Consider the following 27,431-nt stretch of genomic DNA (forward strand, 5'->3'; position numbering starts at 1 on the left):
AGATATCTGTCGGCGGTTCAATGGCCGCCATCTATAGTTGCGTCGCCCTAGGTCGTGGACGCCGGTCTAAAATACAAAGACCGTCGGCCTAGGGACCCATGCCAACCATACATTTGCTGGCAGTTTTTAGAGAACCGTTGGCTTAGTTATTGAGCCGGTGGTAGCCCAAACCACTGGGACAGGTGGCCTTGACTGCCGGTTTAGTTATTGAGCCGGTGCCCTTGACCGCCGTCTTAGATTAATTTGTCACTTCCATAAACTGCCGATTTAGCTAAATTTTGTAATCAAATCTGACAGTTTCAACCGCCAGCTTAGACTAAAATTTGATGTAATTAAACCACCGCCATTAATGTTTTATTTCGTCAAAGGTGGCGGTTTGAACCGCCGGCGTAGACTTTATATAAACCCCCGATTTAAGTGTAATGCTTTACCAAAGGTGGCGGCTTGTTTGACCGTCGGCTTAGGTGTTTAAATTTTTTTTTCAATAAGAATTTCAGTTAACACCTGCTGAAACCTAAAGTGTTCCAAGTATCATTGCAGCAAAAAATAAAATGAGAAAATAAACATTTATTCAAATAAGCATCCAAGAAAAAAGAAATATCTATTCAAATAAGTATCCAAGTATCAATTTTGATAGCTCCCATGCTTGGTCCAATAGGGTCAATATTGCTTCGGAGAAAACAGTGAGTGCAACAGCTTGTAGTTCACATTATAAGGAAAACATCCGTTCATAGTACCAAGTTTATACCGGTAGAACAATACACACATACCGATCTCCTATATAACTTTCCCCGTGTGAAGTAGCCCAAACCGAATTCCTCCACAAGAGCACGCTGCTTATCAGGACCCTGGTGTCTGGCAAATGCTACGAGCCTGTGAGTGTCCAAAATATTCCCCCTGAATTATTGAATCATGGTTAATTGAAACTCTGGCAAAGGCCATCTTTCTCCTACATAATGGTATCTACGATTAAGCCACATTGCATGCTTACGTAAGCCCAGACATGTCATAATCAAGGCCATAACCCCGAAATATCTGCAAGAATTAAAGCTTTCAAAATGCTTTTAGTAACTAAACAAAACAAAGGAAACAAAAACTCTACATTAAGTGATTTGATAAATGAGAAAAACCTCCGTCATCCAAGCTTTAATTTGTTCAGCCCGAGATCCAAACTTCGTTGTGTAAAATTCTGCCTTGTTAACTCCTTTTGGGGCAGAAAGATTAAGGAAAAATGGATCTAATCTGAAAATTTAACCAGTAGTAAATCCAACATGTGGTGAAAAAAGAAACAACTTAGGAAAAAAGAAAAATAATAAGGAAGTGAACCTCAAAATCAAATCTATCCTTTGATGAAGTTATAGCTTTATCCAGATTTCTTTTGCCAACAAAACACCATGGGCAAACAGTGTATGAACTGATATCAATTTGAATGTGTTTCTTCCCAGCGTTGTTATCTTCTAATTGAGCCATGAATCTTGTGTATCTGCAAGTTTTACAGAATATTGTCATAAACTTCAATACTTCTACCATATCAAACCTTGCAAGGCAAGGAATCAAACCAGTCAGAGTAATTAAATTCTTAATTTCAATCTCCCCATCGGCATAATCTTTAGTAGGCCACCTCTCATTGGTCCTCATGGGAATCATCATATAGAAGGAAATCTAGAAAAATGTGAAAGAATCATAACCAGAACATAACACAATGACATGTTAGGGTATCTTACAACTCGAATTAAAAGTACCTTAGATTTCTTCCAAATGGGAATATGGGAATCCTCCTAGAGTTAATCTGCATCTCTACATTGGAAAGATACCAATGAGGTCTTTCATGGGATTTAATTAGTAACTCTTTCCCCACTATGTTAGTATTTTGTTCCATCATATACTTCACATCATTATGTTCAGAATCAGAAGTATCCATGACTGTATCGGAATCTTCTTGTCTATCAAAGGTAACTTGAGCAAACATATCTTCTGCCATATGACTCTCCTCATTCCAAACCTCATTTACTTGGACCTAAGATTCAACTACTTCTTAGGACCCATCCCGAAAGAGCTTTTCAACAAGAGACTGGACACCATCTTCCTCAACAACAACCAGTTCGAGGGCAAGATTCCTTCAAATTTTGGGAAGTCACTAGCTTCTGTAATAAATTTAGCAAATAACAATTTCAATGGAAACATCCCACCCACTTTTGGTACATGAGTACTGCACAGAAGGAGGTGTTGTTCCTCAACAACCAGTTATTGATTAAAAAAAATGCTGAACCAAAAAACTAATATACTAAATAAGCTTTCTTGCAATAATATCAAACCGAATGATAATGGCAGTTTTGTCAATGAATTATCCTTATGACTGATCATTCCTTTCCAACCAAAAGAAAAGATAGAAACTTGAACAAAATCATATAATATAAAAAAAAAATATTTTTTATAAGCATCTTAAATAAAATACAGAATAAAAAATCCAATTGTTCTCTAGCAAGACAAGCGGGGATTCAAAACAAAACAGGGGATCCAGTGATATCCCATGCTCCTACTACATATCCACTTGAGAAATTGTTTCAGTCTGCAAAAGAAGAAGGATAGATATTAGAATTTATGTTGAAATGTTTGATTCAAAGGATACAAATAGTAAAGGAATCTTACAAATCCATAAAACCAAGCAATTGGTACCCCAACAGCACTTCCAATTGTTCTATATCGTCCATGTGGACGTACTAGAGGTGCATCATTGATAATAGGAATGTCAATCACAACCTCAGTCCATCTTGGACCAAGTTGGGTGCCACCTACATTTTTTGATGGGTTGGTACTTATAACAGTTGCTTCTGCTACAGAGGCAAACATCCCTCAGTGGCTAGTCAACAAATAGCATTTTGTGTTTTCCTACAAATGCAATTCAATCATTAACAAATGTCTTTGTAGTATTTTTACAATAAATGTTTGAGATAAAAAGTAACACTTACAGTTAAATTCTGTTAGTCCATAATAAAATTTAATGTGTGTATATATATATATATATATATATATATATAAACAAGCTATTAGCTGTCTATTGGCCAATCTAGCCTCCAGTTCATCATTCCTTTGTCGGGGGCCATTGAACCTAGTTGGGGTTGGACCCAACCCTAGTCCACGCACTCGGCCATGACGTTCTGAGCCCATAACATGAGCATATATGTTATTCGGTCCATTATCCTCTATCTGAACTTCTGGATATTGTGACATATAATTTTGCATTTGTTCCTTAAATAGAACACAAATATTGAATGCATTAAAAGACCATTTGTATTTATGTTATTAATAATAATGGTTTAACATTTCTTTAATAAATTATAAGGTTTCATATTTAAAATATGGTTACCATTACCTCAGCAGATTGTGGATCAACAGGTGCCCCATCTTTCTTCCTATGAGTCGCAATAAATACCTCAGTATGTGAGATTTCTTTATTCCCTTCCTTTCGTTGTTATCAAAAAAAAGATTGTATATATTCACTCTTAACAAATAAAAGATTTACTAACAACAAACTTAGTAAATCAAATAATACGATTACCAACTCTTACCGAATCCTTGCATAACTTTTTGCACCAGCAATGTGCTTTAATCTTTGCTTGGAGCGGTTATCTTTATTGGTTGTAGCTTGTGCCTATAATCATATACAAGTATGTTAGATAGCCAACTCATTCAGCATCACCTAGCAAATTGTAATATTCTTCAGCTACTGTATTAGACCCCACCCCTGCAAATGCATCTAGTCCCTTAGTTTCTTCATTCACCAACAACAAATTCAATAAATTTTTACGCTCCCTCAATATATGTTGGATCATTCCTACATAATGCATTAAACCCCAAACAACATATTACCAAATCAAATACTATATAATGAAATCTATTCCTAGAAGAGAGGCTATGTACTACGAAGGGTACCTTGGAAGATAAATCCAGCTCCTATCCATTTTATGACTGATTGCTCCAAAGACAACCAGTACAATGAAAAGTTCCTAATTTAACCGGTAGTGGTTATTATAAAATCCAAACAGGAAAAGAATTATCAAAATAATTTATTACCACCCTAGCTATCTGATATACTCCACTACAATGACAAGGTTGCCCCTACCCCAATCATATGGTTATGATAAAATCTACTCTAAGTTAATTGAAAGCTTTAATAAATAGATCTGCAAGCTTGATAATCTGTTTCAGCACTTGATTTAGCACCCACATCTGACTCGGGCTGAGAAGGTCCAGCATGCTGAGCATGTGATTGCTGAGATCTGGGTCAGAACAGGCTGCAACACATCAATGCATTGTAGCACTCAGCTTCTTACTTTATTTTCATATCAAGATAACTATCTAGATCTGAGGGTGCAGATTGAAGAGTTATAATACAACTAGGAGTGGCATGTGGTATGTTAAGCTTAAAGAACAAAAGTTCTAATCTGGCAATATCGGGCAGGCTAAGGTCCATCCTGGTGCATTTTTCATTTATCTGATCTTGATTTGTGTCCTAAAGGTAATGATAAGCCACTCCTAAGAATCGGCAACTGAAGTTGTTCCCTAGCACTGTCAATTAGATCTGTTTGAGATTCATCTCTACTCTAGCATTGTACTTGTCAGCAATAAATACTGCTGAATAATTTAAAATGTTTCAGAATACAACTCTTCCAGTAGTAGCAGTAGCAGAGGTGGAAGTTCTGAGAAGTTGGAAGGAGTTCCTTTATAGAATGCATCTGCTGAATATAATATGAGAAAATAAGGGTCTTGAGGATTATCAGTGTCACTGCTTCTTGATGATTTTCTGCATGGGAAGTATCCCACAACATTTCTGCAAAAAAGAAGCATGCTCTTCAGCTTCCTTAGTATGAGTCCATATCCAAATTGGACATCCATGCTGTCATAAGAGAACATAAAGGATAGTGTTCCAGTTGAAGGGTGACAGTTGGGCATAAATGGTGTTTTTTATTATTGTTGATTTGATTAATTGTTTTTATATTCTTTCTTTTCTGTTTATTCATTAGCAAGTACTGACAGTGGATGTGAATCACAATTAGGAAAGTTGGTGAATGGTTGAGATGCTAGTGAGTAGTGACTGGCTTGAATTGCTGGCCTGCTTAGCAGGACTTGCATTGAAATGTATAAAATGAATTTGACTTGTGTGTCCAGAGAACCCCATTTAGTGTGTGAAAAATCATTTATGCTCAATTAATTTTAGGCTACCGTCATCAATGAGATCAAATTCTATTTGCAACCTATAAACATAAAAGACTGTAACTTGAAGTTGTTTGTTTGGAGACTATCAAATTCAATATGATTTGGTAATAACCTACTTAGTGGATTGCTACATCGTTTACTTGTTTGGTTCCTTCTAGTGAATTCCTAAAAAAATGGTGTGTCATAGCAGTCATAGTTGATTATCTCAAGGTAACATGCTAACTAGTTTCAAATTTCTTAATAAAGAGTAGAAATTAAAGTTCAACCTATAGCTACTGCTGGTGGTAATGGGTAGGTTAAAGTTCAACCTCCAGAAATTAGAACAAAATTTGTCAGTCTATAGTCAAAGTATCAGCCTACAGAAATTGGTTCCTGTGTTCACTAGGGAAGAACACATGTAGACCCTCCCAAAAAGCAGAATAATTGTAGAGCTCTTATATTCAGGAAGAGGTCCTCTGATTCTACAAATAAACTAGCAAAAAGTCTGGCAACTGTAGGTATAGTGGAAGAACTATTTGAAGAAGGGTCAGCAATGCTTGCAGAAAGGTTAGTATTTTTTCTATCTTCTGTTTAGTTGATATTAGCTATAATAAAAGTATTGATTTTTTAGATTGGTTGATATAAGTATATATTTGACTTGTGATTTTTTTCCTTTTAGCTAAAGGTGTAAAATCCACTCAGAATTTAATCAATTATGATTATCCTTGAACACTAGAAACTTGTATTTGTGATAAAAGCTGAATTCTTGTTTTGATCAGCCACAATTAATTTTATTATATAATTATATATTGTAAAAATAAGGTACAACTTTCATGTTCCAAGCACCCCTTGAGGGCAGCTAGCCTTTTCTAGCCTAGCCATCACTAAAAATTTACTAACTCCATCGTTGGAGAATTAATCCTTAATACTTCTAAATTCTATTCACCCCTACCTCTGTGAGGCTAATGGCTTAACATGGTGTTCACTTGTAGCTAGTGCCCAGCCCCAATTCACATTTAATAATCTCCCTTTAAGTGTGTCCAGGTTTCCATGATCCCGCATGGACACTTGGTTGTTTCTAATCTAGCAAATCGTCTAAGCCTTGTCCACTATGTGGGGCTGGATACATGACTTCTGTTCAGTGTATTGTTCATAATTCTGCCTTCGTATAGTACTCAATGCCAACAAGTCCAGAATAGAGCCTCTGTGAAAAAAAAAAAAAGAGAATTATTATAAAGGAGGATGTGACATGCTACCAATTCCTAATGATGTCATCTATTGTAAAAGGTGCAAATGCATCCAATGCTTTTACTCAGTGCACTACCTTGGCTTCAACCCACTTAAGCACAAATTTCACCTCACCCTATCAAAGTTGATCCTATAAAATCTTCCATTTTCCTGTTAATTTGTCATTGTGTATGTTCTCTTTTTCTATTACTGCTGTTGGAGTGATTCAAGCAACCAAAGGTGCAGACTCCATGCTTGGGTTAGTGTTGATGCCAAGGAACCTGTTGTGCTGACTCCAGCAATGACTTATCCCCTCTTCCCTTCTGTTTTCTTAATTTCCTTTTTTAAATTGCTTTTGTACCAACCCTTCCTATACTTTTTTTAATAGATAACTGACCCATCCTATTCTTCATAAATCCTCTTACTCTAAACATGATTTCCAGATTTATAATTAACTCCCAAATAGACCTGTTCACGAGCCAGGCTTCAAGCCTGACTTACACTATGTCAGGCTCAGGCTTCGGGCTGGGCCCCATTCAAATTTTGGCAAAAGCCAAGCCCCAGCCCGGTCCACGAACAGGTCTACTCCCAAACCCTGTTCCAAGCCCAAAAAACAGAAGTTTCTATACATCCTACATCACCAGTCTGACCATGGTTGGATTGGTCAGACCTATCTATATTCTTCTTACTCCTCGTAGTTTGGACCTAAGGATACTTCAGTAGTCCTCCCTATATAATATCTAAACATCCTACCAAAAAGGCAATTGATAGTCAATAGAAGACCTTTTAGAATATACATTAATCACATTTTCTTCCTAGAGACCAGAGAGCTTAAACAATCCTGACATACAAGATTAGGTAATACAAGTACTATTTTAAACTCACTAGAGATAGTGGCCTCAGTTTTTAATTTTGATTTTCTAAATGGTTCTTAGTATCTATCCTTTGTTGTGCCATCATTGTGTTATCATTCTTGCACAGAGAGCACATATGGCTATATGGGGGACGAGTTCATTATTCTCCTTACTATCATGATGCAGATATTAATTCCATGAGACCAGAGAGCTTAAACAATCCTGACATACAAGATTAGGTAATACAAGTACTATTTTAAACTCACTAGAGATAGTGGCCTCAGTTTTTAATTTTGATTTTCTAAATGGTTCTTAGTATCTATCCTTTGTTGTGCCATCATTGTGTTATCATTCTTGCACAGAGAGCACATATGGCTATATGGGGGACGAGTTCATTATTCTCCTTACTATCATGATGCAGATATTAATTCCATGAGACACCACTGGAGTGTTATTTTACTTCTTAGCTGGAAAAACTATTAAACATTCTAAGAAGAATTTGATATAGAAAAAGATCTTATGTCCCTGAAAGAAAGCCCAAACATTGTTGGCATTTTTGACTATAAATGCAAGGGCCAATCAATTATCCTTCCATGTGCTAGTATTCAAATATGCAAACATTTTGATTTACTTGCAAAAGCCAGAAAAAGCAGCACAATTTGTACAGTATGTAAAAGGGAAGTGCTTTAATTGTACAGAAACCTACTATTTGCATCAAATGGAGCAGACTGACTCATGGGAAGATGTCCTAACAAACCATTACATAAGGGAAATCTGTTAGCCTTCTCATAGGAATTTCTTCTCCCAGTTTAAAAAAATAGGCTTGCCCAAATGACTGTAATATGTGAATTTATACAATATTAAGTTAATGCAAATCTCCTTTTAACAATCTTACATCTAGCAATTAACATGGCTTTCTAGGTTCAACAGATTAACATGGCTTTCTAAGCACAAGTTTCACTTCACCCTATCAAATTAACAGACCACCCTAAACCCACTTAAGCATTATTGCCAAAGCAAAATTAACATGTCTTTTCTATCAAATCTAGGATTCACTAAAAATAATTTGCTTTTAAACCCAAGAAAGGGACTTTCTTGGTGAATCATATATTTACAAAGAAATCAAATTCACTGAAGAAAGGAGTATACTGAAGCAGAATTAACTACAACTCAAGTGTTATCAAATCTATCAAGAACTGAAACTGTAAAAGTATAACTGATCCTACCAATGCACAATGCACTTAATTCAAGAATCCATCAGCATGCAAAAACCCACAATTTACAATTGGCGAACAAAAAAACTTACAAGAACAGCAATTATTTCGGTGCTAGGAGTATAGAACCAATGCAACAAAAAAACTTGCATTCACATACTTGATCTATGACACATGTACTCATCTTCGTATAAGAACCAAAGCAAGAAAAGAAGATAGCGTAAATAAATTAATATGGATTATAGGATCTTACAATATTTAATAGCGCAAGATCCTCTTGAAAAAGTTTAAGAGCCTCGTCACCGCTAAGGGGAAAGAAATCAAAACCGCGAGTATAAAGAAAATATAGATTGAACTTCTGCGTACTAGGAGTGTAGAGTAGTAGCTATTCTCGACCTAAAAAAAAAGCAAGATTAGGGTTTTATAATTTATACAGAAAAACGAATGGGGTATAAAAAATATAGGGGTCGATGAACGTACCTTTCTCGACTCTCTGTTGAATTTCACAACTCTCAATGCGTCGATTGAATATAAATCCGACCTCAACGATTCAGAATCACGATCAACGAAGGAAACTTTGAGAAAGTAGAAGTGGAGTCATATTGCTCGTAGAAATCGCGTGGCTCCATGTGAATTTAGAAATGGAGGGAAAGCATTGAACCAGTTTTATTCACTGAAACCGCTTCAATTCGAATACCGCCGGTTTAGTTCACTGAACCGACACCCTGTTTTAATCATTTCGTTGGATTTATTCAATGGTGACAGTTATGATAAAACCGCACCATTGATGCATCAAGGCCAGTGGCGTAGCCGTTTTTTCTTGTAGTGTAATTACTCATGAAATCTTCCACTTTATGAAAATAACTAACACAGTGGGGTGTGTTTTTTTATTCAAATGGACATTTTCTATTTTAATTTACATGTTTTTTTTTCCTATTTAAATGAATAATGGGCCTATAAGTGAATCAACAACATTTTTAAATCAAAAAATTTATTCAAATGGACATCATATAGGGTTTTTACTTAGGTTTAACTATAGGTCGGGTTGGGTTTACTTAGGTTTAACTATAGATCGGGTCGGGCCAGGCTATTTTGGCAAAGCCCGAGCCTGGCTCGAATTTTATGCAGGCCAGGCTTTTTGGCCCGAGGTTAAGCCCGCGTGTCAAAAAGCCTGTTCAAGCCCATCTGGGGGTCGAGCTGATCCGTCGAGCCACCCGGCCATGAACAGGTCTAATGCCAGTAGATCCCATCTCTCCTTATTTATTCATTTTGTGCTTTGATGTCCTCTTGACAACTCTTAATAGACTAGTAAATGAGAATCAATTATCTAGTGTAAAATTGAATAGAGGTTGGCCCATCATTTCTCACCTATTGTTTTTAGATGATAGATTTAAATTCACTTTTTGCAAATTTAGAAGAAGGGAAGAAAATCATGGAAGCAATTAAGCATTATGAGAGAGCCTCGGGCCAAAGGTGAACTCCGCTTAGTCAGGAGTCATCTTTGTCTCCAACTTGCATCCTAAAGTGACACCACTGACTTCAGTGGTGTCTACCATTCCTTCCTATTGTATCTCATGTTTCCTACACCCAAAGAGAGTTTGTAATGAATATTTGAAGCAAGTTTAGAAAAAGTTTTGGTGAGGGAAGTCAATGGGAAAAAGAGAACTTGCTTGATTGGTTGTATTGGATGGAGATAAGACTCGCGAGAGTCCCGGTCTGTATGTTACAGGAGAGTCCCGGATCTGTATGTTACCTGTACAATTAGGAAGTCTTTATGTTTTGTTTTCCTTTCTGGATTAGGAAGACCTTTCTTTTAAGAAAGTTTTGGGGAGCAAGGAACTCCACCGTTTGTATATAAATATCATAAGGTATCTATGGAAGAAAACACACCTTTGGCTTCTGAAATTTTTCTCATGGTATCAGAGCGGAAATCTGTCTCTCTTTGATTCCTCTGTGTTTCTTGATTCTCTTATGCAATTTTGATTTGGTCTAAGTTCGGTGGACCTTGATCAAGCTGTGCTTCCTCTGCCCAGCGATTCTTGATCCAACCATTCATCGGCATTTCTCGTTTCCTCTCTGCAAATCTTGATCAGGTTGCAACTCCTAGCTCAACTGTGATCGGTGCTTGTTGAACGGTTCTTGATCCAGCCGTGCTCCTTCTACTCAACGATTCTTAATCCGGTCATCTCCCTGCAACTCTTGACCCAGCAACGGTCATGCTTTCTTGATTGAACTATTTCTCTGCAATTGTTCTTTCTGTTCTCATGGAGACTGAACACATCTCTCCTTATTTTCTTTCTCCTTTGGACAGTCAGGAATGATCCACTGGTTCACTGATCAACTCTTCATTCTTCCTCTCACCGTTTGTCCACCGACCACTGAGCGTCACAGCCACCGTAGCAGCAGACAGCAGTGACCAGTTGCAGTCATACAAAGGAATTGACATACTATAATATCTCCATCCCCCGGGTCTCTTCTGTATTCATGTATCCTGGTTCTTTTACTTTTGAAGAAGGATGGAACAGTGCGCGAGTCACAATATTCAACAGCATCAGCAGCCGAAGCCCATTGACTTTGATAAACCAAGCTCGTTCCTGCCAATCGACGATTCAGAGGATAATCAAAGACTACGGCAGTGATCTGCTTGTTCTTGTGCCGTGTTTCTTCCTGTTTCTTTAAGATCTCGATATTACTACTGACAAGTCTTGTTGATTGGTCACCATGACTGCCAATAACGACAGGAACGGTGAAAGCTCGAGTAAGTCTGTTGGACCGTCTTCTCCTTTCTATTTGCATCCATCAGATAATCCTGGAGTTATTATCAGTCCGGTGGTCTTGAGAGGAGATAACTACGACGAATGAGCAAAGGTGATGAGAACTGCCTTTCGTGCCAAAAACAAAATCAGTTTCATCGAAGGCAAGGTCATGAAGCCAAAAGATGATGCTCCGGAAATCGATCTCTAGTGGATTGTGAATTCAATGTTGGTGGCTTAGGTTTTCAATACCGTCGATCCATCACTGCGTTCAACTATCACATATATGGAGACGGTCAAAGAACTTTGGGATGATCTGAAGGAACAATTCTCGATCGGCAATGGACCCCGGATTTATTAGATTAAATTCGAGCTTGCTAACTGCAAGCAACATGCACAGACAGTGGTTGCATATTATGGAAAATTGAAGGCAATGTGGGATGAAATAGGAAGCTACTCTAAGGTGCAGTGGTTGCATATTATGGAAAATTGAAGGCAATGTGGGACGAATTAGGAAGCTACTCCAAGGTACCCGTATGTACATGCGGGTGTAGGTGTGGAGCAGCAGTCGAATTGGTTAAAGAAAGAGAAAAAGAGAAAATCCACCAATTTCTGATGGGTTTGGATGACGATATATTTAGAACTGTGCATTCCAACATATTGAGTATGGAGCCAATTCCAAATATGAATAAAGTTTACTCAATGATCATACAAGAAGATCGACATCGATCATTGGAACGAGGTAAGGAGGAACGGGTAGATGCGGTTGGTTTTGCAGCACAAGCCTCGCAAACATCGCGAGACAGTAAATCTGCTTCAAAAGACAAAACAATTGTGGTCGATTTGGCCATGAGGCAATGAGTTGCTTCCAATTAATTGGATACCTTGATTGGTGGGGAGACAGGCCCCGCGATACCTCGACCGGACGTGGTGCAGGACGAGGAAAAGGGGGTGAACGTGGCCGAGGTACAACAAAGGCTCATGCTGCTCAGTCATCAGCAAGGCATGATGCAGTTGTGACTAACAGAGACCAGACCGGATTGAGCGGGCTCAATGACGAGCAATGATAGACTCTTATAAGCATGCTTAATGCTTACAAAACCAGGACCAATGAAAAACTCTCTGGTAAGAATTACTCCACTGAATGGATTATTGACTCTAGGGCCTCACATCACATGACAGGGAATTTAAATGTGCTCGTCGACACCTATGATCTTGCACCTTGTCTTTTTAGGTTACCCAACGGTCACACACCGAAGCCGTGAAAGAAGGCACTGTTGAACTAGGAAATAATTTTTAATTGTTGCACGTATTATATGTCTCAAAACTCAAATGTGATTTATTGTCAGTAAGTCGGTTACTCCGTGATACAGATTATATTGTGACGTTTACTAATAAGTTATGTGTGATATAGGACCGCATTTGGACTCTGATTGGTGCAGTTGAATAGCTTGATGGGGTCTATATCTTCAAGGGTGTGGCGCCGGTTCGAGCTTACGAGATAGATGGAATTGGGTCATGCGATTTGTGGCATCGGAGATTGGGACACCCCTCTTATCAAACGGTTAGCTTACTTCTTAATATCAGTAATAGTTGGAACAAAATTTGTGATGTTTGTTTGACGACAAAACAAACTAGAGATGTCTTTATTCAAAGTAGCAATAAAGTGACTGATTGTTTTGTATTAATTCATTGTGACTTATGGGGTGCTTATAGAATACTTGCATCTTGTGGTGTTGTATATTTTCTAACAATTGTCGATGATTATTCTCAAGCAGTTTGGATTTATTTGCTGGTTCAAAAAAGTGAAGTTGGTAGAACATTCAAAAATTTTTGTGTCATGATTGAATGACAATTTAATAAGAAGGTTAAGGTGGTGAGAAGTGATAATGGAACAAAGTTTAAATCCTTGAAGTCATATTTTGATAAGTAAGGAATTTCATTTCAAACTTCCTACATTGGGACACTACAACAAAATGGTCGTGTGGAGAGGAAGCATCGTCATATTTTGAATGTAGCCAGAGTGCTCAGATTTCAAGCACATCTTCCCATCAATTTCTGGGGTGAGTGTGTTTTGACCGCAGGGTACTTGATTAACCGGACACCTTCGACCCTTCTTGGTGGTAAAACACCTTACGAGATGCTATTTGGACAAAGTCCTTCTTATAAACATCTCAAAGTTTTTGGTTGCTTATGTTTATCGCATACTCGAGGCCGTGACAAATTTGCCGCTAGGAGTACGAAATGTGTCTTTATTGGATACCTTTTTGAGAAAAAGGGGTGGAAATTGTACGACCTTGAGTCTGGTGATTACTTCGTCTCACGAGACGTGGTGTTTAGTGAGGCTGAGTTTTCCTTTGCCACTTTGGAATATCAACCCTCAGTAACCAATCCTCCCGTAGCCAAAGAAAATGATGGGTTGCCTTGGGCCACTCCTAACATGGTATCTGAGTCACCTCATATAGAAATCAGGGGGAGCGACACGATCAATGAAGAAGAACATCAAAACACGGGTAATGATGAGAAGGCAGGTCCTCTTGATGAGACAACGAGCCATACAGATTGCAGAAATAATGAAACTCTAGGTGCTCCTCAGCCCACCATGGAGTTGTTAGGCCACGGACATCGAGAAAAGCGGACCCCCAACTATTTGCAAGACTTTGTCACACACTCAGCTAGTTGATTAGACCCCTCCGCTGTTTCTCCTGCATCAACTCAGTCCTCAGGTACTCCTTATCCCATAACTCATTATGTGACGTATGAAAATTTTTCTATGAAATACAGACATTTCTTGGCAGCTATTACTGCAGGCCGAGAATGTACTCATTTCTTTGAGGCAATGACTAATGCCTGGTGGCGTGAGGCTATGCACCAAGAGATACAGGATCTGGAAGACAATAGGACATGGATCTTGGAAGACCTCCCTCCTGGAAAAAAGGCAATCAAGTGTAAATGGGTCTACAAGATCAAGTACAAGTCTGATGGATCCATTGAAAGATTTAAAGCACGATTGGTAGTCCTGGGCAACACTCAAGTTGAAGGCCTTGATTACAATGAAACCTTTGCCCCTGTGGCTAAAATGGTCACAGTTCAAACCTTCTTAGCAGTTGCTGCGGCCCAACATTGGGAATTACATCAGATGGATGTCCACAATGCTTTTCTACACAGTGATCTCCATGAGGAGGTCTATATGAAACCTCCTCTAGGTTTTTTGGCCTCCGGGATTGGAAAGGTATGCAAAGTCTGAAAATCTTTGTATGGTCTACAGCAAGCCCCTTGGAACTGGTTCTCTAAGTTAGGTACTGCCTTGAAAACCTTTGGGTTTGAACAGCCCTACTTCGATTATTCCTTATTTTCATATCACAAGAATGGGGTTGTCTTGCGCATCCTGATTTATGTTGATGACTTAATCGTTGGTGGGAATAACCCGGAGTTCATACACAAATTTAAACAATGAAGGACTTGGGTGTTCTTAAATATTTTTTGGGCATCAAAGTGACTCGCGGATCATCGGGGATATTTCTTTGCCAAAGAAAATATGCACTTGATATTATTACAAAAGCTAGCTTACTGGGGTCCAAACCTGCTCACTTTCCTATTACTCAGAATCATAAACTTGCCCTTGCTGATGGAGCACTCCTGGATGACCCTGAATGATATCGACGTCTTGTGGGCCGTTTGAGTTATTTAACCATTACACGGTCGGAGCTTAGTTATACATCCATGTCTTGGCTCAATTTATGCAGTGTCCTCGTGTTGATCATTGGGATGCGGCATTGCGGGTAGTTCGTTATCTAAAAGGACGTCCTGGTCAAGGAATATTTTTGCGCTCTGATAGTGATCTACAATTATATGCCTATTGTGATTCCGACTGGGCGAGTTGTCCTCTAACTCGTCGCTCTCTTACTGGGTATTTTGTCATGTTAGGACATTCCCCCATCTCTTGGAAGACTAAGAAACAACATATTGTCTCCTGTTCCTCTGCCGAGGTGGAATACCGGTCAATGTCTACTGCTAGTTGTGAGTTGAAGTGGCTAAAACGTCTGTTGTCATTTCATTCACAATGAGATCCAAGCCGGCACCATTGTGCCTTCTCATGTACGTACCGGTGAACAAGTTGCCGATATTTTCACAAATGCTCTCGGACAAAAACAGTTTGATTATTTCCTTCCCAAGATTGGCATTCACAATCCTCATGCACCACCTTGAGGGGGAGTATTGGATGGAGATAAGACTCGCGAGAGTTCCGGATCTGTATGTTACATGTACAGTTAGGAAGTCTTTTTGTTTTGTTTTCCTTTTTGGATTAGGAAGACCTTTGTTTTTAGAAAGTTTTGGGGAGCAAGGAAATCCACCGTTTGTATATAAGTATCATAAGGTATCAATGGAAGAAAACACACCTTTGGCTTCCGAAATTTTTCTCAAGTTGATAACAAGTTAGCAAAAATAAGTTGAATGGGGCTCGGATTTCCCTGATCCTTTAGCTTTCAGTTAAGCTATGTTAGTTAAGTTCGCTTAGGGGTTTGTGTCTAACCCATCCATCTTGTGGTCTAGGGTGGTGAAACGAAAGTATGTAATAGATAGATGGTTCCTAATCTCACAATTTCCTTTGCAGGGATCTTGGGGTTGGATGTAGGAAAAATGTCTGGAAAGCTATCTAGACATTACAAGGTCAACTTTTTTTTTTTTTGACCATGACCGTAGCATTTGGTTTGGGATCGAGCTCCCTAAATTTGAAAATCCTTGAGTTAAATCAGGCTAACTCTTTTAGTAGCAGGTTTTCAGAATGGTTGGCCCTCTGTGACAAGCATGGCAAGGAAGAGATCTGAAAGCTAGCTGCTTATGCATTCAATTGTTATTCTATGGAACATTCGGCTTTAAAGGAACAACCAAATTTTTAATAATGCAGATGCTAATAGTTCCAATGTGTTGTTTCTGATTCGCAGGCAAGTGGAGGAGATGAAGAGTCTTAAGAAGGAGGATATACAAGGAGTGTGCCCTTCTAATGTGCACTCCCTGTTCTCATCTTGGAATCTACCGGATTCGGGCTGTTTAAAGCTAAACTCAGATGCTGTTTTTGAAACTAGTAGCAGAGCAGATTTCAGGGTGGTTACCACAAATTGCTCAGGTCTGTGTTTAGCAGTTTCTTTTGGTCCCTGCCATGTTTATTCTCCAGTTAAAGCCACGTTTCTGAAGCAGTGAAGCTTGCAATTTCCTCGAATTTCTATAGAGTTGTTATTGAAAGTGATTGTAGTCAATTGACTATTTTACTCTAATTCTTGTAGCCACTTGCATTTTCTGGTGTTGGACATCATAGAATTAAGCAAGATCTTGAAGGTTTCTTTCAGCAAAGTCTGTAGGTCTGCAAATCAGGCTGCAAACCTAGCAGCTCAAAAAGGTCTGCTTTCTACAAGCCTGTTAGTTGGTGATCTGCCTAGTTGGTTGGATGAGGTGCTTCGAGAAGACAGTGCTGGTTGACTGTTGTGTTTGTGCTTGCTTTTTTGCTCAGTTCAGTTTCTGTTGCTTTGTGTTTGGCAGTTTCGTTCTTTTTGTTTAATGAAATGTTGTTTCCTACCAAAAAAGAAAGAAAGGCTTAGGGAGATTTATTGTAATGAGGGGAAACCTTTTACAGAAGCAGTTATAATTACTTATATTTCAATAAAAACATTAAAGAAGTAAAATCCTCATGTGCTTACAACTATGATAGCAAATTATTTTAAAGCATCATAAACTAAAAGAAAAGAAAAGAAAATCTTACATCTAGAGGATATATCTTAACGTGGAAATGCCATAGATAATAATGCATCTTTCTCCAAACTATACTGCATAGATGCATCAGATGGATAGTGCCTTAGTGGTACAAGGATAGGAGTAGTGATTCCAGATTGTAAACTAACATTCTCTCCTTTCAATTCTTGAACACATGACTTTATTTCCAACCTTTTTAATCCTTCCAGCTCCATGGCAACTTCTTTCATGATGGGCCTGTGTTCCCCACTTATGTTCAGACAACTATTTGTAAGGTCGGCAACTGCAAAAATTTGTTCAGTTACACGATCATCTAAAAGCTCATCCTCAATGATTTGTAAGAGACGATTTTCTTTCATTGAAGAAACAAAATATGTAGCTAAATTCCTTTGTTCTTGTGATCTTTCAAAACAAACTGGTTTTTCCCCTGTTAAAAGCTCCACAAGAACCACTCCAAAGCTATAAACATCACTTTTCTCTGTTAACTGACCACTATGAAAATATTCTGGGTCTAAATAGCCCAAGGTCCCTTGAACTAATGTAGTTACTTGATCTTGATCTGTTGGAAGTAACCTCGAAATTCCAAAATCAGAAACTTTTGCTGTATAATTATCATCCAATAATATGTTTGTGGATTTGATATCTCTATGGATGATTGGTATTGAAGCTGCAGAGTGTAGATAAGCAAATGCACCAGCAGTTTCTATTGCAATCCTCAACCTATCTTCCCAAAGCAAGGAGATGCCATTCTTTCTTTGAATATGATCGAACAAGGTTCCATTGGAGACATATTCATAAACCAGTAAGGGTATTTCAGTCTCCAAACAACACCCCAAGAGTTTCACTACATTTCGGTGGTTAACTTGAGAAAGAATAATAATCTCATTTATAAATTGCTCAATTTTGCCATCATCAACTACTTTAGACTTTTTAATGGCAACAACTCGGTGATCAGGCAGAACACCTTTATATACTGTACCTTGACCACCTCGGCCTAGGATGCAGTCTTCATTGTACCTATTGGTTGCCATCTCTAACTCTTCAGCTGTAAAGATCTTTAAGAACTCAAAACCACCTTCATGTGAAGATATTCGTTGTTGCAAAAGCAAGCCACCATTTTGTTGAAAGAATTTTTCTTTTAGCCTCAGGAGTTTGCGTTTCATTATGATGAAATGTAACCGAGAACCACCAATGAGTAAGAATATGGCACCGAAACCTATACCTGCATATAGCATTAATTTGAATATTACTTAGTTAGCAGAGCAATTATAATAGTAAGGGAGAAATGTATCATATATCAGTCTTTTATATTAGAGTGGGTTCATCTCCCTTTCCACTACTAGAAGAAAGAATTTAATTGGTTTTTCTTCAAGTTAAGATACAGGTCAATGTTATGCTTGCAGATAATTAGTAAAATATATCTGGGTAAAGTCTTTAGTTCAACTCTTGATCTAGCAATCTCTGAAATATGTACACATTATCATATATAAATATAATTATTTGACTATGAAGTAGTCATACACTAATTCATGCAGGATCCAAAACTATTAACATGAAAACTGTTCTTGATGAAGAAGGATTACCTAGAATGACCTTAATCGCAGGAAAGGTTTTACTCTTGGCAATGCATCCTTGACCATTTTTTTTACCATCACCATAGCTATTCTTTGGACAAGAGCAGTTGTAAGAACCAATTGTATTAGTACAAATGCTTACACAAGGATTGTTCTTTGGATCTTCACACTCATTTATATCTGTAGAGCAAAACAAAGATGGAAAGAAGCATTACATACGTAGCTTGAGCCATGCTCCCAGCAATTAATATCCCATATGGTCGTGAACTCATACCTTGGCATCCAGTGGGGAGATATGGGTTTCCGTGGTAGCCATTCAGACAATGGCAAAGATATCCAGGGCCATTTGTGGAGTCTGTGCAGTTGGTGTTCTTCCCGCAAGCATAATCATTCGCTCTTTGTGCTTCCTTGCAATTCTTCTCTCGAATTGCCCAATCAAGTACTACTGGAGTTTTGATGCCAATGTTTACAAGGCGATCCACATCATTTCTTGAATTCCACAGGGAAGATGCATTTGAAGTGAACCACATTTGGTCAGATAGGAAGGCTAAGCCACATCTGCTGATCTTCCAAGAGTTCGATTTGTTGGTTGTTTTGGGATACTTATCAACTTCCAAAGTAAATGCATGAAGATCCATCGGTATTGCGGTCTGGCAGCACCCAATGCCGTCACAAGGTCGCCCAGTCAATACGGTATCATAAGGACAAGATGAAATGCACCCCAAATTGAACTTTGTAGAATTATAATCGGACAAGACGCCAAGTGTGTTACAACCAACAGCCGTGAACTGGTTTCGGGTGTAGGAGAATCTGTATACATTTGGTAACTCGATAGATGTTTTGTAAACATAACTTTGGTTGTCTCCAGTGTAACAGTAGATGGAAGCCCAGGTGGAGAGTGTAATCAATTGACCTTGTAGTGATATGTCCATAACGGGAAATTCTGTACTCATTAACAGTTGAGGAGGATCAGTGGCAGTGTTGCAGAACAACTTAAATTCATCTCTGAAACAGGTTGGATCATCTCCATCGAGACCGAATGGGTATGGGATGCTAACATTCCCGCATTTGTTTTGGCATCCAGGCTTTGTCTCTAAGGATGTGGATTCTGCTGCTGCCATCAACACAAAGGGTCAACTGGTGGTGTTGTATCTCACATCCTTCTTAATACAAGACATTATTGAAAATTTAAATTAATTCACACCTTGGCATCCCTCAGGGAGATAAGGATCCCCTTGGTAGCCTTCAATGCAATGGCAAAGAAATCCACGGCTATCGTTGGAGTAAGAGCAGTAGGTGTTCTCCCCACATGCATAATTAGTAGATCATTTCTCACAGGTCTTGTTTACAGTAGACCAGTCGAGTACTGATAGGTGCATGTCCAAAACAAAATTCCATTAGTAACATTTTAATTTATAAAATACAAGAAGATAATTATATATTATTTATTCATAAAATACATATTTATATACACACCTATTTATATATATATATGAATGTACATATTAGTGACATGGCACAATATGACCTATACAATCGAATCGGTGACCCGTGACTTAGAAGCAAAAATGATTTAACTCCTCCAGGTGAGTTTTTAAAACACTGATTCGTTTTGTTGAGAAAGCATTTGTCAAAACCGTCTTAAGTGTGTGTGAAGGCTTAAAACACTACTTCAGTTTTGCCATTATGGCATTATAGTTGCAGGAAAGGAGAACCCAACTTCAACTTTATTTGTGTTACTAATATTGTTGTCATATTTAAAATGCATATAAATCAATCACTAATATTCAGAACAAATAAAATAGTTGTATAAGTGACTGAAAATAAAAAAAAAAACATATATATATATATATATGCCAAAGAAAATTGTAAAAAGACAAGTAAAAATGAAAAGAATTAAACTGTATCATCGTAGAACCTATTTTACCCACCAGGAAAAGAAGGTTGAAAATGCTGATCAAGGGCTCAAAGCCGCCGCCTAAGATTATTTGCCATCAAAGATTAAAACGGTGTGACAAATACAATTGGTTTATTAATTGTATAAAAATAATTTAAATTTTATAAATAATTATTTTAGTAATTATTTAATAATTACTAATCCTATAATCAATTATTCATTATTAACTATTCTTACAAATAAATATTATAATTTATAATCTATTTAAAAATTGAAAATAGTAAAAGATAGTAACATTCAATAATATTGATTTTACTAATAAAACAAACAGGTTAGGCCATAACACATCAGCATGTACGTATGTATGTATGTATGTATGAACATATACAATAAAATAGTGTATATTATATTCCACATAAATTATTCGTTATATGTATTAAATAAAGTTTAAATTATATTTTTTATTTCATGTTTTAACTTTTCTTTTTAAAAAATGTCAAAATTTTGGATTCGATGCCAAAAAGGGTTTTTTTGGAAAAAATAGCAAGACAAGGCACGTCTGGCCCTTGGGACAGATAAGTCTTGAAAGATTATCCCAAATCGATATCAAGTTCACCCTAATTAGACAACTGAATGCAAAGTTATGGCACCTAGAAGTTTGTATATACATTTAGCGTGCAACCCATGACCTAGTGATTTGGCTGAATGGGTCAACGGTTCAGCCACTAGGGTCGAGCAATTTTTTACCAAACCCTAGACTTTAGGAAAGCTGAACAAAATCATGGCCAGGTGACGGTTTGAACAATTCGGCCATCCAATAGTGACAGGTTTGAAATACTAACTTAAAATCCATTTAAGTTTCTCACTTAAAAGTAATAATAAATTTGTGTTAATATTTTTCATTAATTTAATATCCATTTAATTTCTATTTAAAAATAATACAAACTAATAAAATTAGTAAAGAATAATTACTAAAATCAAATTGGAAATAATAAAAAATAGTAAAATTAATAGAAAATAATAACAAACTCGGCCACTCTCATTAAGTGTGCAACTTAATTAGGTTCTGAACATAACTAAAAAATAATGCTCGAGTCGTATTTGGATTTGCTTGGCATAATTGAAAATGCCATTGGTTTTTTTTTTTATTAACAAAGCCCATGCATCGCACAGGTCCTAACTAGTACTTTTTTTTTTTTTTTGCAATTTTCATTGTTTTCTGTATTTCTCATTCTTTCATACTTTCATCTCTTCTTTGCTATATTTTCTGCATTTTGTTTTATTTCCTCCTTTTCTTCAATTTTGTTGTATTTCCTATATATTTCCTACTTTTGCTTTATATTTCGTGTTTTGGTTGTATTTTATCATTTTTCTACAAAATGGTCTCAGGAAAGCTCATGAGGGTGGGTTCTTGTCACAAATGAATGTTTGGGGCCCCTACTATTTACAGTACTCCCATGCATGATGAATTTCCCGTCAAATTATTGAAATTCTAAATCCGAATCCAATCTGAAATCCAAAGTATTGGATTCAAATCAGATTCAGATATAATCCAGCTTTCTTTCATTTAATAAAATAACGAATTAATTATTGTTTATTTATATATGCATATTATTATATTATATATTACGAAATTTGAATTTTTATCAATGAATTGGGATCAAATCTGTATGTAACCCAATTACTATAAGACTCAGTTTGGAAAGAGTAAAAATAAATAAAAAATAATACAAAATACAAGGTTTTACAGTCAACATATTTGTATTTATACTCTTTCCAAACTGAGCCTAAATGGATGTAGGTTTTAACATTCAAATTCAATATAATCAGATCAGGTATTTGATTTTAGCATTGACAACCTTAATGTATTAAGGACGTTAAGGATTAAGATATTAAATTTAATAATTAATTAAAAATATTATTATAATTATAAATAATACAATTAAAAAATTAATTAAATAAACTTAATTAATTTGGTAGATATAATTGCTCTCAAATAATTGCCATTATTCATTAAATAATTAATTAACTGAGTAGAGTTGATAATTAAATACTTAATTAATTAATGATAAAAATACTCTCGATAAATGATAATTAATTATCAAACGTTTTGAGAAAGTAATTTAATATTAAATTACCATATTTAATGAATTGTTTAAATTATAGTTATTGTTACTTTAATTAATATTAAGTTATGCTATAATAATTATAATAGTAGTAATTATAATTAAATTATTATTGACAAGTACTTAAATTATTAAGTATAAATATAATTAATTACTATGGTACTTACTATTGAAAATTACCATAATTTATGCAAATTATGTTACTTAATTATTTCAATTAATTTTAAGTTATGTTATAATAATTATAATAATAGTAATTATAATTAAATTATTATTGACAATTACTTAAATTATTAAGTATAAATATAGTTAATAACTATGGTAGTTACTATTGAAAATTACCATAATTTATGCAAATTATGTTACTTAATTATTTTCCTAACTATTTGAATATTTAATTGTGAACTACTATTTGAATAATTTGTTAAGTACAATAACTAATTAAACTAATGTATTATTTAAGTAAAATATCACAGTAATTAAAATAACTTCACATTTATTTACTTAATTAATGAAGTAAAATAATTCCATAGTAATTAAACTCAACTTAAATCCGTCCATTAGAATTGGGTTTAAACTTTGATTTACGCAGTTTGGGCTTGACCTATATATATGTATGTATATGTACATAGAAATAATGTGTCAATATGTGCATGTATGTTTGTATATAGTTAGACTAGGCTAGAATTGGGATAAGGTTGTTTTGATCTCACGTTGCCCAAGGGCTAGGCCCAGCCCAACCCTCAAAATTAAAAAAAAAAAACTCAAACATTTAGTCCTAGGCTCATGATTTAAGTTACTTATTCAATTAGTAACTTATTTATGTAGTTAAACAATCCTAATTAACTTAATTAGGTAGCATAATTATTAATTGTTATTACTAATAAAATTATAAAATTTATAATTTTAATCCATTTAAGTTATATTTAAAAAATGGGAATTGTAAAAATTAATTCAATTTTTTCAAAATAATAATAATAGTAATAATAATAATAATGATGATGATGATGATGATAATTACTAATTGAAAGTTCAAGTAAATTACTAATTTTATAAAGAAAATAATTTACAATAAAATTAGTTTATCAATAAAAATAGTAATATTACAAAATTAATCTTAAAATGATTAAATTAAGAAAGCTTTATGGTAGGCATATTGCCTAACCTAGCCCATGATCACACCTAATTAAGAATGTCATAGGGCTCTCTCTACTTTATTTTCTCTGAAAAATCTATACATAATAATAGAGCATAGCAAAATAAGGATGTCAACCCAATAACCCATAAACGAATTTCCAACTAAAATTAATGGCTCGAGCTTTCAAAATCTGTCCAAAAAAATACAGCGAAAGATTGCGAAATGGGTTGTGTTGGTATCAGGTTGAGTGGATCTGCATGGGTTTAACTCAACCCTAACCTAACCCAACCCGACTCAATACCAACCCAATTTGTTCCATAATTTTTCAACTTAATGCTTTTTGAAAGCTCAAATTAGTTTAAGTTGGAAATTGGTTTATGGATTCCAAAGTGAAAGAAAAAGGAACCCAAAACAAATAGTGAAATAAATCATATACTTTAAGATTAGGGGTTAGAAGTTAGACCAAATTACAAGAATACCCTTTATATGTGTAGGGGCATTATGTATCGATGGGTAGGGGTTAGCCAAACTTAAAGCAGATGAGGGTTAAATAATCAAAACTCTGACCTAATCCTACACCCAATTTGGGTTAAGCAAGTATTGGAAGAAATCATAAACTTTAAGGTTAGGGGTTAGAAGTCAGACCAAATTATAAAAACACCATTTATATGCCTACGGGTGTTATACGCAACAGGCCAGGTCAGCCAAACCTTCACACGATTTGTGTTAAATAATCAATACTCTAATAAATTACAAGAATACCCTTTATATGTGTAGGGGTATTATGACCCGACGGGTAGGGGTTAGCCAAAATTAAAGTTGATGAGGGTTAAATAATCAAAATTCTGACTTAATCCTACACCCAATTTGGGTTAAGCAAGTATCGGAAGAAATCAAAAACGTTAAGGTTAGGGGTCAGAAGTCAGACCAAATTACTAAAACACCCCTTATATGCCTAGGGCTGTTATGACCCAATGGGCCAGGTCAGCCAAACCTTCACACGATTTGCATTAAATAATCAAAACTCTAACCAGACCCTACACCCTAATAAACCTGACTTGTAAGCGTGAGTCAATTCGAACTTAAACCATTTAACTTGATCCATTGACATCCCTAAGAGGGGTGTAACTTGGGCTAACTCGGGTTGGGAAATTGTTAAAAGTTCAATGGGCCAGCCCAAAAGCTTGTGACTGGTGCAGTCCTCAAATCGGATACTGACTTGCATCTTTTTTCTCTACTAAAAGTTTACATATTCAAATTTGATTGGTTTATATATTGAAATTGAATTGGATCTCGTCCATCGGGGATTCAAATCAAATTTGGATCATATAAATAAAATTAAATTAAAATGATAAAAATATTGTATAGTCTTTCATATTATAATTTATGAAGAAAATTATTTAAAATTTACTTTTATAAAACTTGAATATAAAAACACAACATTCAAACAAACATTATGAATAGACACAATATAAATTTTAAGTACACATGAGCATTTATATTTGAATCCAATGGAATCGGGTTATGTTGGATTAGATATATATGTGAATTTAGGGGTGGATTCGAGCTGAGCTGAGATAAATACTTGGCTATTTGAGTTTGACTTGTTGAAACTATGTTAGGCTCAAGCTCGAGCTCGATTCAAGCTATAAACTTGAACTTGAGTTCGGCTCTGTTCAAAGTTCACAAGTTCGAGCTAGGCTCAGCTCGAGTTCGATTGCAAGCCAAGTTTTTTTCTAAAAAATAAAAAATATACATATAAAAATATTTTTTATTTTAAATAAAAAAATTAAGAATTCTAAAAATTATTTATTATTATACACATAAAAACAAAAAGATGTACATATAAAATTGTGTTTATTTTACATATAAAAAATAAGAATTATAAAAATTATTTACTATTTTACATAAAAATAGAAATGACATATATAAAATATTATTATATAAAGTAAAAATTTTTTATTATATATATATGTATGTATTTAATAAAAAAATGTTTATTTATTATAATAGTTTCACGAGCCAATCTTCACTGAGCTTGAGCTCGGCTTGATTAGCAAATGAGCCTATATAGCCGAACTTTTCACAAGCCTATTTGAATGAATGTGAGTATCACATGCATAATCAGCCTCACATTACCTTAATTGACCAGGTCAACTATCTTTTCTTCCTGACAGGCATAATAAATTCATACCTTGGCATCCACTGGGAAGGTAAGGATTCCCATCGTAACCTTCCATACAATGGCAAAGATATCCAGGTCCGTTTGTTTAGTTCGTGCAGTAGGTATTGTTCCCACATGCATAATCAGCCGCTACTCTTTGCGCTTCCACGCAACTGGTCTTGTTTCGAATTGCCCAGTCAAGTATTAATGGATTTCTCAACCTAATTTTCTGAAGGTAATCCAAGTTATTTCTCATAGTCCAGAGGTCGAACACATGCGAGCTGAGCCATTCCTGCTCTGACAGAACGGAGTATGCGCATTTGCTGGCATTTCCACTGTAGGATACGCTGTAATAATTTTCAATGTATACCCAGAAAGAACTGAGGTCCTTGGGTATCGAGCTCTGGCAGCATCCAAGGCCTGCACAAGGTAATCCTGTTATTTGAGTATCCTCCAAGCATAACGAATCGCAACTAATATAGCGCACCTTGCCCATGTAGTCGTACAAATTTCCATTCATCTCACAACCGACAGACATGAATATATTTCTGATGTTGGAGACCCTGTACGCTTTCTGAAGTTGAAGTGCAGAGTAGGGGCTATTCCACGGCTTGCTGTCCCCCACCTGACACTGGACGGCGACTTGAATGGAGGTCGTCAGTTGGCCCTGCAATGATATGTTCAAGACGGGCTGGCCGTCTTGGGTCTGCAGCACAGGATTGTCACTAGAGGTGTTGCAGATCAACTTGAAATCGTAATCCATGAAACAGCTTGGATCATCTCCTATACCAAACGGGTATGGGATGCTGATGTTCCCGCAGTTGTCCTGGCAGCCAGGCTTCGTCTGAAATAAGGTCGACACTTCTGTTGCCTTTGTTATGGACAGAAGCCATGGTAAGATGAGACGAAGCAACATGGGCCAAGGCATACTTGGATGAAATGAAAATTGGGGTTCTAAACTCTGAAGGTAGTCCTGGAAAGATGGCAATCTGAAAATACTGCACTTTGTTGTTGATGAATATCATGCCACTACTATATATAATAAATATTAGAGAGAATGACGATTCAGCCCAGATTGACTTAGATTGACTTCATCTTAATTGTAAGTGGAGAGTAATTTAACATAGTAAAATGAATTAAAGTAACCTCAACTTATATAAAAAAATAGAGGTTGGATAAGAAAGATAACTTGATCAAACTTTATGAGAGAATTGAAGTACGAAGAAGGTGGTGTAAATTTTGCATCAGTTTATTCCTGCAAAAGAGACAATTAGCACAAATTTTATATCAAGTAGGTTCATTTTGAAAAGAGCAGGAATATAAATATATTCAATGCAAATACATGCAAAGTAATATAAAACCCACATATTTGTATTTGTAGTTTCGTACTCCGTCCAAACTGAACTGTAGGAACGTAAATCATAGTCACACACAAATAAATGTAAATTTGAACTTAGTGTATATCATGGGAGATGACTTGGTCTTGACTGCCTGAGCAACCTCCTTACCTGTTCCTTGAGTAAAGTTAAGAAGGGTTGGT

The 27,431-nt window shown here is 36.1% G+C and overlaps 2 protein-coding genes and 1 long non-coding RNA gene across 7 annotated transcripts; all 3 read right to left on the reverse strand.

The window, feature by feature from the left end:
- Positions 1-594: 594 nt before the first annotated feature.
- Positions 595-9,240, reverse strand: LOC104589510 (uncharacterized). Of its 3 annotated transcripts, XR_002022247.2 has the most exons (8): positions 8,972-9,240; positions 8,745-8,887; positions 3,570-3,652; positions 3,374-3,463; positions 2,650-2,889; positions 1,327-2,569; positions 1,131-1,242; positions 595-1,035 (listed from the first exon to the last, which is right to left on the reverse strand). It is a non-coding gene; the product is annotated as an uncharacterized LOC104589510 (long non-coding RNA). The 3 variants fall into 3 exon arrangements; XR_016082776.1 differs by having other exon boundaries at positions 595-1,242; XR_016082718.1 differs by having other exon boundaries at positions 1,131-2,569.
- A 6,897-nt stretch (positions 9,241-16,137) lies between these two features.
- On the reverse strand, positions 16,138-26,898 carry LOC148803085 (putative wall-associated receptor kinase-like 16). Of its 3 annotated transcripts, none has more exons than XM_088897825.1 (6): positions 25,922-26,898; positions 19,771-19,932; positions 18,841-19,680; positions 18,576-18,746; positions 17,003-18,214; positions 16,138-16,815 (listed from the first exon to the last, which is right to left on the reverse strand). In XM_088897825.1, exons 3-5 carry the CDS (start codon positions 19,517-19,519, stop codon positions 17,019-17,021), a joined length of 2,046 nt encoding a protein of 681 aa, XP_088753951.1. In that variant the 5' UTR covers positions 19,520-19,680; positions 19,771-19,932; positions 25,922-26,898; the 3' UTR covers positions 16,138-16,815; positions 17,003-17,018. The 3 variants fall into 3 exon arrangements, with proteins under 3 accessions (XP_088753951.1, XP_088754394.1, XP_088754106.1); XM_088898268.1 differs by lacking the exon at positions 16,138-16,815 and having other exon boundaries at positions 16,835-18,214; positions 25,922-26,311; positions 26,379-26,898; XM_088897980.1 differs by lacking the exon at positions 16,138-16,815 and having other exon boundaries at positions 16,835-18,214; positions 18,841-19,677.
- Positions 25,998-26,819, reverse strand: LOC148803086 (wall-associated receptor kinase 2-like). The gene has a single exon (XM_088892499.1). The coding sequence runs from the start codon at positions 26,817-26,819 to the stop codon at positions 25,998-26,000; it is 822 nt and encodes a 273-aa protein (XP_088748625.1).
- Positions 26,899-27,431: the final 533 nt, after the last annotated feature.

Source organism: Nelumbo nucifera, chromosome 1, assembly GCF_055504915.1.
Source record: "Nelumbo nucifera cultivar China Antique chromosome 1, China Antique-T2T, whole genome shotgun sequence".
NCBI lineage: Eukaryota > Viridiplantae > Streptophyta > Magnoliopsida > Proteales > Nelumbonaceae > Nelumbo > Nelumbo nucifera.

What these genes read in the sequence shown, in the direction of transcription:
- LOC148803085 (XM_088897825.1), bottom strand. Translation starts at nt 19,519, where the DNA reads ATGAGTACAGAATTTCCCGTTATGGACATATCACTACAAGGTCAATTG. An exon ending in TCTCCCCACTGGATGCCAAG is followed by an intron (nt 18,747 to 18,840) that starts GTATGAGTTCAC and finishes TTTGCTCTACAG; the next exon opens with ATATAAATGAGTGTGAAGAT. An exon ending in TGCGATTAAGGTCATTCTAG is followed by an intron (nt 18,215 to 18,575) that starts GTAATCCTTCTT and finishes TGCTATATGCAG; the next exon opens with GTATAGGTTTCGGTGCCATA.
- LOC148803086 (XM_088892499.1), bottom strand. Translation starts at nt 26,819, where the DNA reads ATGCCTTGGCCCATGTTGCTTCGTCTCATCTTACCATGGCTTCTGTCC.